The sequence below is a fragment of the Aedes aegypti genome, chromosome 2 (assembly GCF_002204515.2).
Source record: "Aedes aegypti strain LVP_AGWG chromosome 2, AaegL5.0 Primary Assembly, whole genome shotgun sequence".
Lineage (NCBI taxonomy): Eukaryota > Metazoa > Arthropoda > Insecta > Diptera > Culicidae > Aedes > Aedes aegypti.
Genome location: NC_035108.1, coordinates 147248757 through 147263687, shown reverse-complemented (window position 1 = coordinate 147263687; position 14931 = coordinate 147248757). Strand labels below are relative to the sequence as shown.

Below are 14931 nucleotides of genomic sequence, written 5' to 3'. Positions count from 1 at the left end.
CCAAAGTTGTCATGTTTGCATTTTGTATTTAATTTTTGAATTTCTTTATTAGCATCATTCCAAACATTACATTCATTTCTTACATCTAGGTGTTTTGTGTTATTAGGCAACACTATCATCCTAATTTGGTAAAACAAATTTAAAATTTTATTAACATTTTGTTAACAACACATTACATTTCATTTGCCGTAGCAGTTCAGATTTTTTACAGGTGAGTTGATTTCACCTGCTTATAAGAGAAAAAAAAACGCTTTGAATATACTTAACCTAACTTAACATAAACATATAACGCATTAATCGTGGCAATAGAAGATTGTAAAGTTTTTTGCCTGAAATTATTAATTATTTTATTTGACATTTGTTCTAATACTTCAACATTGGATATTCTATGTAACTCATTGGTACTATACCTGTGAGGAAGCTTCAGAATCATTTTCAAAATTTTATTTTGAATTCTCTGTAGAGCTTTCTTCCTGGTATTACAACCGCTAGTCCATATTGATACAGCATACAACATGGCTGGCCTGAAAATTTGTTTGAATATCAAAAGCTTGTTCTTAAGACAAAGTTTTGATTTTCTATTAATAAGGGGAAAGAGACATTTTACATATTTATTACATTTGGCTTGAATGCCCTCAATGTGATTTTTGAAAGTTAAATTCTTATCTAGCATGAGCCCTAGATACTTAACTTCATCTGACCAATTTATTGGAACCCCTCTAACCGTGAAAACATGTCTACTTGAAGGTTTCAAATGAAGAGCTTTTGGTTTATGTGGGAATATTATTAGTTGAGTTTTGGAAGAATTGGGATAAATCTTTCATTTTTGCAAGTATAAAGGAAAAATATCCAAACTTTTTTGCAATCGACTACAGATAACACGCAGGCTTCGTCCTTTGGCGGAGAGGTCTGTGTCATCCGCAAACAAGGATTATTGACATCCCTGAGGTAACTCAGGTAAGTCAGATTTGAAAATATTGTATACAATTGGTCCCAAAATGCTGCCTTGAGGAACACCAGCTCTCACAGGAAGTCTTTCAGATCTGGAGTTCTGATAATTAACCTGAAGTGTACGATTTGAACAAATATTATTATTATTATTATGTTTTATTTAAGACACTTTACCATTTGTCATGGCATTCGTGTCTTAACAATTTGAACAAATAACTTTGAATTATTCTAAAAATGTATGTCGGAAAATTAAAGTTTTTTAATTTTACAATCAAATCTTCATGCCAAACACTGTCGAATGCTTTTTATATGTCTAGAAGAGCAAGACCAGTAGAATAGCCTTCAGATTTGTTGGAATGGATCAAATTTGTTACACGCAGGGTTCTGAATTTTCGTATCAATGATGCGAAATCTACGATTTTTCGCACGTAAGGAGAATGCTTTTTTCGCTTCCTCACGTGAACATCTTTTATCACTCATACTAATTTTCCCTGGAGCTACGATGGTGGATAACCGGATTCGAACCTAGAACATTGCTAAAAACAACCGCGATGCGTGCACGAAAACCATACTACCACACCAACTTGACGATAGGAGTGGTTAATTTGGTGCATAAAAGCAACTGCTGCTTGTGGCGATGCATACAGGAAAAGTTCTCCATGGATCGGAGAAAGAGAAAACAAACTTCTCACAGCTGCGGAAATGTGCAATAGGGCGATATTCAAAACTGAAAAGGCAATAGATGGCTCTTTTTCAGTGGTAGTAAAAACGAAATCCTGAAGCAAAGAAAGCTCCACGGAAGATGAACTAAACACAAAAAGTTATGTATTCACTTTACACTTGATTTCTAATCACTACTTTTTTGATCCAGTTTCCAAATTGCAAGTAATTTACGTTTTTCATTATTTTCCATACGTTTTGACAGTTCTCCGACTACCATTCTTCCATGCGCTTGTGTTGAAAGTTTGAGAAATTTGAGAATCCAGCGTAGCGTGATCAGTGGGAGGAATACAAACAACAGTGTCGTCGCTCGGTGGCCGGTGAAAGAAACTAAATGTTTGAAAGGTTGTTGCCTGTACTATTTGCCGCTGGCGCCAACTGTTAGCGATTAAGAACGAAATAAACAGTCGTTACCCTATTATCTATTTTCGCTTTGTTTTGTGGACGGGTAAAATCGCAAGGCAGCTAATCGCTGAAAATTGCTGTGAGGGATAAATCCATTATCGTGAGAGTGAGTGAGAATTTGGAAGCCTGGTTACACGTAAAAGTTGATGAGTGGTCGAATGTCCATGGCGGAATCCGAACTGTTCATTGGCAAAAAAGGAATTTTCGTTGATGTGGGCCATCATTCTGTTCTAAATTACCCTTATAAAGTTTTCATACTTTTGATTTTTTTTAATAATAATTCTCACTTCTTCCAAATCAGTCTCACAGGCATTTTCGAAAACGTTCTCTTGATTGAGAATATTTTCGAAGTCCTGAGTAACTTGATTTTCAATTGGACTACCCGCATAGCTAAAAACACTTTGATAGGTTGTCCAAACAATATGTAAAACATAAGTCATACGTTAGCTGTTTCCGTTATTGTAGCCTATTTGTTTGACTATAAATATTTGTCAGTTATTTACTGTATCCCACCCTACATCTACTATTCCATTACCGGTTAACGTACAGCTTGATGTTATCAATTAATTCCATATAATCCACATTTGAAAATTATGAACAAATCGATTATATAAAAACATACGTGGGTTGTATCACAGATGGTAACATTTTGGGAAACCATTCATTGATGGTTACATACTGTTCACAAAACTGAAACAGTTGCCACACATACATTAAACATTTTATGGTTTCAGATTAAACATACCGTAAGTGGTATGGTTATGTGGCGCTTGTGTGCGTTTGGCTAGTTCGGTGAAATTTTTTCACCAGTCGGTTGTCATATTTGTTTTCATTTCTTCGAAAAGCATTTCTGGAGTTCCTGGTGAGATATTTCATCCTATATTGCGCCTAAATAAAGTTCTTAATTTGTTTTCTGTGTTTTTAGGGGTGTCGGAACATTACTTGACTCCAGCATGCTGTTGCAAAATATTCTCAGGTGAGTTATATTTTCAGTTTTTGCTGGGATAAGAGTTGACAAATTTTCAATTGTTCTTTACAGAATTCCATAAATACGATACAACAATGCCACAAAACTTTGTGGGACATTATTACGTCTATCAATGCTGGGCCTTAGAGCAAGAAATGGATCGCTGAACTTGATTTTAGACCGATTGGCAGCTTTCAGCAGTTGAGCAGTGATGTTTTTGATGTGGCTCATTTGACGCAATAAAGTTCCGGAGATAGGAAACCTTGCCGCTGAATGAGACGAGCCCAGCTGAAATAATTTTGTTTCATTTTGCTTGGCTTTTAAAATGTTGACTTTAGATCGTTTAAATACATGTAATGCTAAAATATTTTATTTGTTTTGTTTGTGTCTTCATTTTTTTAATCACGAATGTACAGTATCGCATGCGGATGTGGAACCATTTGAAACCATAATTAAATAATTACACAAAGAGTGAACGTGTATTGTTCTCAACATATTGTTATACTGTTCTGCAACTGTTTCTCGTAAGGTGGATTGTGAAAAAAATGGATAATATATCTACCATCTTGTAAACGGTAAACGAAAAATTTTGTTCGACAAAATCGGCTTTTCTGTATGGTTACATAACTTAACCGCCTATTCCCCACATTGTTATTTCTTCAATAACTATTTGCCAAACTGTCAAAACCAACTATGGTACGGTGCGTTTATTGTTAATATGGATGTTATTCGAAACTATTCAGATATTGTTTGAAGTGGTTCATAACAGTTTCGGAAACAGTACAAGTATAGTTCATAATTATGCGGGTATGTAGTAAGTCCTAAATTAAAATTGTGCACACTTTCAAACTGCATAGCAAGTTTTTGAGCTTTTTCGCAATTAGTTAGTAATAATTTGCTTTCCTCTTTCAATGTCGGTATTGGCTTCTGAGGTTTTTTTTTTTCAAAATTTTAGATAATTTCCAAAAGGGCTTAGAGCCAGGGTCCACTTGAGAAATCTTATGTTCATAATTTTTGTTTCTTAATTGTGCAAAACGTTTCTTGATTTCTTTTTGCAAATCCTGCCATATAATTTTCATAGCAGGATCGCGAGTGCGTTGAAATTGCCTTCTCTTTACGTTTTTAAGACGGATCAAGGGCTTATTCACAAATTTCATAACGCTGAAGGGGGTGGGTGGGTGTCCTCACGATGTTACGGCTCATAAAAAATTTGTGGAATATTCATACAAAAAGCGTTACGAAGGGGTGGGTGGGTGTCAGAAATGGTCGTTTTCGGCGTTATGAAATAAATTAATGAACCCCAAGAGTTTAAGATCATCGTCTATAATCATGGATTCAAATTTTACTTCACATTTTGGAATTGCAATGCTCCTGGCTTCAACAATGGAATTTGTTAAAGTTTCAAGAGCATTGTCAATATCAAGTTTTATTTGTAAAGGAATATTAACATCAAGATTAGAGTCAACAAATGTTTCATATATATTCCAGTCGGCTCGAAAATAATTGAAAGTAGAGCTGATAGGATTGAGAATCGCTTCATGGCATATTTGAAATGTAACAGGGACATGATCAGAATCAAAATCAGCATGAGTAATCAGTTGGCTACAAAGATGACTAGAGTCGGTTAAGACCAAATCAATCGTAGATGGATTTCTAGAAGAGGAAAACATGTAGGGCTATCAGGGTATTGAATTGAGAAATATCCTGAAGAGTACTCATCAAATAAAATTCTGCCGTTGGAATTACTTTGAGAATTATTCCATGACCGATGTTTGGCATTAAAGTCACCAATGACAAAAAATATGACATATTGTGAGTCAATTTTCGCAAGTCAATCTGGAGCAAATTAACTTGCTGTCCAGAATATTGAAAATTCAAATAGGCAGCTATGAAAGTATATTTATCAAATTGTGTTTCAATTGAAACACCTAAAGTTTCAAATGACGAAAACAGTTGATGTTATATACGCCTATGAATGATGATTGCAATACCCCCACATGCCCCATCAAGTCGATCATTACGATAAACAAAAAAGTTAGGATCTCTTTTGAGTTTAGATCCAGGTTTCAAATAGGTTTCAGTAATAACTGCTATATCAGGCCTGCCCAACCTTGTTTTTTGACTTAAATGGTTGCCGCGTTCGCAATAATAGTCCGATCGGAAATATTTGTACCTCAAATGAAGGCTTGGAATTATATCTGTTCGATTCATGCATAAAAATTCAAAGTTGTATTAAACTCTTCGTTACAGAAGCAGTTGGGCAAAAAAATTGGTCCGGCCCGCGGGCCGGATTGATTTTTGCCTTTGTTCGCATCGCTAGCCAAGAGTTCAATATAACTTTGAATTTTTATGCATGGATCGATCAGATGTAATACAAAGTTTTCATTTGAGGTACAAATATTTCCGATCGGACTATTATTGCGAACGCGGTATCCATTTATGTCAAAAATGTGCCAAAAAGGTTGGGCAGGCCTGTGCTATATGCACGTTATTAGCTGTAAGAAAATATGGCTATCATGCCTACCACATATTTTTCGATTATTGCTTTTATTTACGAGAAATTTGAAGTTAGATGCCATTCCCCATACAAAATAAACAAGAAAACAAGCTGATCAACTGTGAACAAGAGCAAATCAGGTAATCCATTAATCGAAGTTATTATCGACAGAGAGGATCAATTAAGAGAAATCGCTCATTTTTGAACCCAAATATTTGGTCATATTCAATCGAGTGAATTCAGTTCATCAGTGTATAAGATCATTCGGTGAAGACATGGCAGTTTTGATCGGTTCGGGCAGGGGAAGTTGTGCGAAGCATGGTCTTTTGTTTTTGGGGGTAGATCGTAATGAAAATTCGATCACAATCTTTTTTTTTGCGATAGACTCGATTCTTACGTTTGTTTACGGACTGGCGTTGCACTGATCAATGGGTTCGTTTACAAGTGAGCTGATCCAAAAATTCGGTAAACAATATAGAGCTAACCCGTTCGGAGTCGTTCACTTCAGTGAGCTGTTTTGTCTGGCAAAAAGTTAGCATATCCTTGTGCATGTCCCGTGTCACAACTCAAAGCGTCATGCACATGAAGGCACATGTTCCGCAAGATTTTCTACCGCATAATTAGTGATCCTTTATTAGAGAGATTCGCGGAAGCTGACATTTTTATCTAAGTGTGAGCCAATCGAGCAGCGATAGCTGTCAAAGCGTGAGCCAAACGATCATGCGTTATGGGTTTGTTCACAAATTTCATAACGCCAAAAATGGTCATTTTTGACACCCACCCACCTCCTCGTAACGCATTTTATATGAATATTTTTCGAATTTTGTATGAGCTGTAACATCTTAAGGACACCCACCCACCCCCTTCAGCGTTATGAAATTTGTGAATGGGCCCTATGTTTGTTTTGGACTTTTCTTGAGGAGTAATGTAACCCGCTGGAAATTATTTCGGTGAAAGTTGTTTTGCTTAGAGCAATAAATTTGAAAAATTTTCCTTTTTTGTCAGTGCAATATTATTTGTTGATTTTTTGTGCTGTTGATTAGTTTGGAAATGTAGTTCGAAGATCTATGGGGTTCTGCACAAAAATGTACCCCTCAATTTCACTCTTTCATGAAATTTGTAAACAACAAGACCAGTAAAAGTCAAAATCCCATACAAAATCAAAACAGTGCAGAGGCCTATAACGAAACAAAATACAATTTTTAGCTATGAGGAAGTCATTTCCGTGTTGCAATATTATTCTCGACGCCGATGAAATTCAGCACTGCTGGTCTGTTGCCAAACCATTCCATTTTACTTCCGCGTATCTCTCATATAAAGGATCACCACGCATATAATAATGTACTTTGTTAACCTAATGCATTTTCGAATAACTCCCACCGAACTCCGTTGTCGTCGGTGTATTCGCCCGTCCCTCGCTTCGCGGGCGGTGTAAGTGATTTGTTTTGATTTTCCACATGGTTTTCAAGCCGCAGCTGTCATCCAGTCATCCATCATAGTGGTTTCTGCGCTCGTGTACATACACGGTACATGTCACCAACACTACTTAGAAATTGCTGGTTGAAAATATAAACAAAGATCAGCTGTTCCCAGCAAAATCAAATGACAGCATTTTCAACCAGCAAATTTGCGCATGTGTTCGTGACACCGCTCAGCGAGAGCTCAATTCGCTCGTTCGTTATTTACAGACATTTTTACAGTTACTCTACTACAAGGACCGTTATTTGCTAGTGTTGGGGGTAAGAGATTATTGTTCCGTGCACAACTACCTGCAGTGTTATATCAATGTGGGTATATTCCACATTCAAAAGCAAAACACTACTTCCACATCCCGCGCGCACACTTCTATATAGCCAACCGATCCGAGACTGAGCTCTCTCGCTTATTTAATTTGATACCGTAGATTGTGTGATGCCAGTCAGATCGTCAAACCCGATTCGCGCCAGAAGTCTCATCCGGAACAACTTGGAGAAGTCTAGCAGCAACAACCAGCAGCAGCAGCCGCACCTGCAATCCAGAATGCCGAACATCAAGGTCTTCTCCGGCTCGTCCCATCCGGATCTGGCGTCGCGCATCGTGGACCGCCTCGGAATCGATCTCGGGAAGGTCGTCACCAAGAAGTTCAGCAATCTGGAAACATGGTGAGTGACTCCTTATTGCTATTGCTTCTTTTCATGGGTTCATTTTGGGACCAATGGGGTTGTTTTCGTCGTTCCTCTATTATATGACCAAGCAGTGTTATTGATTAAACAAGCTGTGCACGAGCTTCCCAATAATGGGGAAAGATCGATAAGACTGTGGCAGTGTATGGAAGATTTTTCAGGAATTCAACTATCATGAGTGACATCGGAGAAAAGTAGAGGTCGGCTATTGGCTAAAATGGCAGAAATGGCTTTAAAAATAAAATTCACACTTAACCTTGAAGTGTGACAGCAGCTCCTTCTATCTCTATATAGTGATTGTACATCATTCACAGGAAGAACCAGAAATTGGGGCTTTCGGCGGAACAAGTATTGAGTGTTTTGCAAAATTCCCAAAACATAATTCTGTGTGCTAAATCTATGAGTTTCACGTTTTAGCTGCCCTTTCGGTGAAATGCGGTTCATGAAAAGGGACATTTTTAGTGCTACAAAAAATTACCAGGTAAAGCTACCTGTTAGAGTACCGTTTCCCAAAAACTGACGACATATTGAGCTTGGTATTGTTTGCTGCGGACTGTGCAATCATACATCAGTATAGTTGATTGGTCCTTTGATGTCTCGTCTGATCTCTTACTTTTAAACCACTACCTTTACCCAAAATGTTTGGTAGATGGTGAATTGGCCTCGACAGTGTTACACACGACCTTCTTCCATCGTCAATGAATATAATCAGTCAATTATGTGCGTGCTGAAAAAGAGAAAAAAAACCTGTCTGCGGGTCTCTCGCTCGAGCAGGGAATGAAAACTAAATGGTATCAAATTTAGTTGTTCGGATATTTTGGATTTTGATTAGATCTCGTTGTGTTTGACTTGAGTAACAAAAACGCAAACAAAAGTGTGTACCTACTTGGAAGATTTTAGTGATAACATGACTAGCTCTCAGTTATAACAGAATCATAACTGAATGAGATATAATGATTTATTTTAGTTACATACTCTACGCCGAGAGTGGACCAAGTGACATTTTTCATATTTTGAGAGAAACGGGCTCAAAGTCTAACGCTTTGTTTTTTTTAACTCAGTAAAATTTTGGCTCAATATTTCTACCCATCTTTGTGTTACTTTCAAACAATATAATGTGAAGTGATAATCATGAAAAATCACAATCCAAACCTCTGATTGAACGATTTTTTGATGGACTATGCGCACTTGGTCCACTCTGACTGAACAATTTCTATTTCTCGATTACTTTTTCAAATCGACGTAAGTAACTTCCATACAGTTTTGAGAAAATTAATTCAGAAGAATCACAACCTGTCTTCTAAAACTGTTTTAAAATGAATCATATTTTTCACATTTTTTCGCCGTGTACACTGCTTAAATTTTGCATACAATAAGCTCGCATTCAAAAACTAGGGAGTTCCTGTTATTTCCCACAAAAAAATTATTACAAAATGATAAGCCGATTTATTCAGTTACTTTCGGCGTTTTTGTACCAGTGTAAAATCGGCTCAAGTAGTGTTTTGTTTTGATTCGTGGTTAAGTCACTTTGTCTCTTCAAACAGCGGAGCGGCGAAAGTAGTGGTTAGGTAGCGAAAGTTGAAAATCTTACTTTCGTCGTTTTGTAATTCCGGAAAGTAAACGTTCTAAAAGTGAAAAATCGAGTTGGTTTAGAGCAAAATGTGTAGAATTTCGTCTGCGAAACACGTAGAATCGATAAAGTAAGTTTGTATACTTTTTTGACTTGAGTCTGTTTGAATAAGTTTTCGAGATTTGTTTTATTTATTGAAAGGTTATTAGATTTTATTGTGTTATGTCATAAAGTAAAAACAAAACTCTTACGAATTCGAACCCTCTGAACAGAATCTCAATAATCAGAACCAAGAGAGCAGATTTGAGTATTGAACCTTTTAACGTTCAAGGCTCCGTCATCGTACTGGATCATTAAAATAACCAAAACGGCCGCTATGGAAAGCATAGGTAGCGCCACCGTAGCCTTGTGTGTTTGACAGAACAGCAATGCTGTCACAATATTAAATCCCATATACAGTGGCGCCTTTGTTTTGATGCGGTGAGCCCTTGCAAAAACTACCTTCAATGATCCATTATCGAAACTTCAAAAGCAGTTTTTTGTTCAAAACTGAATATTATTCGATAAAAATGTGTTCACTGTATTTCGGTTGGAGAATATATTTATTACAGAGCACACTTTTTCATGTAAATTTTTTTCGATGTTGAATGATATAACTGCTTTTCTAAATTCTGAAATCAATAACGGATCCTGGCGCCTTGATTCCGCCCTAATACTTATCTCTTGACAAATACGCGACGCGTGTTTCGACTGCTAATTGCAGTCTTCTGCAGTGTCAGTTATTGAAGTCATTATTTCTGGAAAAAATGTCATCAAAGTCCCTATATTCACAATAAGACCTGTACGCCGATATATTTTCGATCAGTGGCGGCAAAATGTTTGTAAATATATTGTGCTCTGCAAGATAAATCCACGTAATGCGATTATCTGAAAATGTCGATATACCGTCGCAGTGATAATGAAAATCACCAAATAAATGTTTCAGATTTAGCAAATTTGAAACATTTGCGTCCTTGAAGAACGAAAAAATCCAAGCCTGCTTGAATTTTGACGTTGCGTTTGAATTGCGCGCATATCTTTTGCGCGTTCCCGCCGCCGCTGGATGTGGATTTAAAATGAGCGCCACAATAACTGATTGAACCGGACCAACATGGTTGGATGGTTGGTTTTTTAATGAGGCTTCAAATGAAAAGTGTTAAGGCCCCACGGGATCAGTATTATTATATATATGTAGCGCATAACCCATTAAATTTTCAGCTTCAAGTCGAGATTTGCTTCTGAAAAGTTTAATGATAATTGTTATAATGAGACAAAAGATAGGTAAAATAACACGGTCTTCAGTGTTACCTAAGTTCGCTTCTTTTCAAAAAGTAAAATTTCATTTGACATAAACTTAAGGTGATTATAGAACGAAGCCACATCTCAAATTTTCAAGAGCAAGTCTTGAGATCCAAATGGCGCTCTGCGTTGAAAATTTGTTGTAATAAAGAATAATAAAATTAATATAATCAAGGTAGGCAGTGACTTGGGGACACATGACTTAATATGTAAAGGGATTGACATTCAATAAATAACCATCAAACTGAAAAGAAGTTGTTTCCTTCAAAATTTATCCCATTGGTCACAAATGCCAAGGGTTCATTCAAATATTACGTAACGCAAAATTTGCCAACTTTAGACCCCCTCCCTTCCCCACGTAACAGCTTTTGTATGCAGAATTTTAAATACTTGTATGGACCGTAACACAATGTAAGACCCCCTCCCTCTCCCTGTTGCGTTACGTAATATTTGAATGATCCCCAACAAGCAAGCAATCTGATTGATTTTCAACGTGAACTGTTGTCAGATTATCCAGTCTTGTGCACTTGAAAAATACAAAGTTTGGCTTCGTTTTATAATCACCTTAACACAGTACAACTGAAATATACTTAACTATACAGCGATTGAAAATTCTACCATGTTTTTGCATATATTGAATGACACATATTATTGGAACCCGTAGAGGATTTTGACGTAGGTCTACGTCTTTCTTCTCTATAACAGGAGTGAAATAGGAATTTCAAAACCAAGAGCGTTACGTTGGTATGAACTATTTTAAACGTTTATAACTTTTTGCTGGCCTAACGAAATTTCTTGATTAGCACCTCAATTGAAAGACAAGTCATCAAAGGTTCATGTCGTTAACTTACTGAATCCCACATACCTGCCCAAATTGTTTAATACCATGGCCCCACAGTTATGGATCAAATAGTGTTGAGTCCAACCTATAAAATTCAATAAAACGGCATAGGGTGTAACGGTCTGTCCAAATTACTTTGATCACCCTAGAAAACATAAAATTTTAATATATTTGAAGATTGTTGATATTTTTCGGTGAAAAATATCAACAATCTTCAAATATAACAATCGACGGTGACTTAAACCCTATAGAAAATTTTAATGTAAAAGCACGAATTGAAACGTTTCAAATTGGAACTTTGGTTAGTAAACTTAAGAATTAGGAATGGATCAATAAATAAAACCAGAAGGCGCTTTTCAGCTAGTTCACACTTTTCAGACAATCTGCTATGACTATTCATCCATGATAATTGTGCTTGTTTGGAAGCATATTTCATCTCTGAATAAGTTGCTGCTCAAGTTTTATGTTTTTTGAGATTTTTTTTGTGATACTGCATTGTAGTAAATGAGACATGAACTGTTTTCGCTCGTGTCTGTTAAAAAATGAAATTTACAATCCTTGATGTTTAATGAGTATTATCCTTAGTGCTGTTGCCTGAAAAGGTCGAATACAATGCTTAAAATGGCAGAAATAGACATTCTGTGGAAGTGATCCATAACCTTGGTAAACAATCATTTCCTGACCCATATTAGCTGTGTTCAATGACTTTGATCGAACTTGCTCGGGGTTGGTTGTACTAGCTCGTATTTTTTGTCAACAAATAACTGTCAAAGCTACTTCGAGCAACTCCAAGCTGCTTTCTCAATGAACGCTCTTTTTACTCTTTTTACTAATTTACCGGAATTCCACGTGAAAAAAAAATTCGCGCACTTAACAATCCGTATCGCTTCGGAATTTTGCTTTTTTTTCAATGTTTACGTTTTTAAACGTCAAAAACACAAGCTACTGCGAGCTGGTTGAACTAGCTCGGACTCTAGCTTCCAACCTGTTTCGAGCGACTCGGAGTTGGTTGGACTCGGCTCAATGAACACAAACCCGAGCGACTCGAAGTAGGTTGGAGTGGCTCAATGAACACCAAAAGCTGACTCGCAAGTGGTTGCAACCAAGTTCGAGCAGCTCGTTGAACACAGCTATTATGGATCACTAGTTAGAACCTAAAACAAGACGCGACAGGTCAAAGTGCAAAAACAAAACCAATTGCCTGTCAAAAAAGACCACTACTCATTGGTCGTTTTGGCAAAGGCCTACTTTCACATCGTTGAGTTGGATTGCAGCAGGGCACTTTGTTGTTAGCCCGGCCGTGTTGCTAGTTCATAGATTAAAGTTTTTATCAAATGTTTGGAAAATTTTCATGAAATCTTTTTGTTAAAAATCTATTTATATTCGATGTTAAGTTTAAAGCATGTGCTTACAATGAAAAATATAATAACAATAATTAATTGTAAACAATTTGATGTAAATTATGTCAATTATCTTTGAAAATAACGTCGGTTTTGAGTATTAACCTGATTTTCAAAAAGCTTGCATCATTTATTACACTAAATGAATTGAGTGTACAAGAAACAACCAAATTATGAGCTTTGATAATTGAATTTGTTCACTGGCTGTTGTATCGTCAGGGTTATCGACTGAAAAACAACGGGGCAGTCTTAGTTGAGCTGTCACGTCCTGCCCTAGCTCAATATTTGATTAGAACACAGCACAGCTCACGAAAAGCATAATCAGAAAAATCAAGCCATCGATAAGGGTTGCACAGCCATGAGAGATACGTGTAAGCCAGTTGGGCATTCTAAAACTTAATGGTTAGCGTATCTACGGAAATCACTCTTCCAAATTGACTAAATTTGAACGGCAAATTTTGAAAGCTTTCAAGTGTAACCTTTCCCATTATGGGAATTTCCCATATAAAGTAGAATGCCCGAAATTTGAAGCGAATCCAAGAAAATCACTGGAGAAAATACTGGTTGAATTCTAGAACATGTTCTCAATTTAATTATGTTTCAATGCTTAAGTTCAACTTAAATAGATTAGATAAATTACAATAAAATGATACAAAATGATAACCGAATTCTTATTTTCTCATAAGAGCAAAATAGCTATCAATATTTTTTCATCTCAAAACATCTCAAACGATTATTTATAGTTAAAAACAAATTTCGATACCTATCATGGCTATCATTATTTTATGAACATGTTCTCATCCCCTGCTCGGGTCCTTTGCCGATGTAGTAGGCTGTAGCCGAACCACCACGAGGCACACACCGGTTAGACTCGACATCTTTGGCCGATAGTTTCCATTCTATTTTATTCTTATTCCGAACTCATTTTGATTGGGTATTTTTAGAGCATCCTATACCTATACGGACTCTTTTTTCCTCCGGGATAAACAGCACGGATCTGCGATGCACTTTTGTCGCAGAAGTGATGTAACAACATGTTCGATTTGCTGCTAATCCATATCCCAACCCAGCACTAGATGTTCAAATGCTAAATATTAACAAGTGGGTTTCGATGATTCGTGATTATTTGGGGGTAGCTTCAGATGTGTGTTATTGCTTGTTGTCATAAACAAACGCTGCCAAAATTACGATACCATAGCGAGTCACATGTCTGGGATGAGGGTAAATCCTCGACGCCAAACTACACATTCGTGGGCAGCTTCATCAACCCATACCTGCCCAGCTAACGTCAGCTTTTCACCTACATGTAGCTGTACAGTACACGATCAAGCATGGGTTGGATGCTGTTGCCTGTAGGTATATGTATATGCTTGGTTTCTGTTTTGCCGGTCGGTACTCTCACTTTATGCTGGGTTTCGTTCGCAAAGTCAATCAAATTTAATGAATATGATCTTGATTTATTGGTGTTGTAGTGTGATCAACGCATAGCATAGAATCGGGAGAATAGGGTCATCTTTCAAGCTTGACAGAGCAATATTGCACAAAATAAATTAATAAAAATTAAATGAGTTAGAAATTGTATTTAGTATTTTATCATTTAATGCCACAAGAGTTTGTATCATTTCATAGATACGAGTATTTCGACCTCAACTGTTAGACTGCCATACCATTGATGTCGAGATACGCGTTTATGTCTAATGATTCACACTATAGGAGAATTCAACGGTATAGTTTTGAATTCGGCTTATATTTAATCATAGGTGTTTCACTTTGAACTGTTTGCAGATTTATTATACCTAATAAAACTTATTTTCTCATGAATTTGTTTCGCCTCCTACAATTTTGCTGTGATTATAATGCAAGTACGTATATAATCGCATTCAACACTTAATTCTATTTTTCCCATGGTAGCTCCAGAGCTCTACTGATTTTCGACAAACTTAAGACGAATCAATTAAATACTGTGCAATATATAGTTACCGTTAAGTCACCAGTCACCGTGCGGCCTCCATTCACCGTGCACATATACAAATTCCTACAGAATATTCATACAATTATCACAAATTATTTTTTTGTCAAC

General features: G+C 36.6%; 1 protein-coding gene across 4 annotated transcripts in view; it reads left to right on the top strand.

The window, feature by feature from the left end:
* Positions 1-14931, top strand: part of LOC5564225 (ribose-phosphate pyrophosphokinase 1) — a 40568-nt gene that overhangs the window by 5543 nt on the left and 20094 nt on the right. For 3 of the 4 annotated variants that reach the window (XM_021842650.1, XM_021842649.1, XM_001648520.2), the window contains exon 2: positions 7444-7681. In XM_021842650.1, the coding sequence (XP_021698342.1) occupies positions 7444-7681 (238 nt within the window). Of the gene's footprint in view, positions 1-7264; positions 7280-7443; positions 7682-14931 lie in introns of those variants that run through there. The other variant, XM_001648521.2, reaches the window with a different exon arrangement.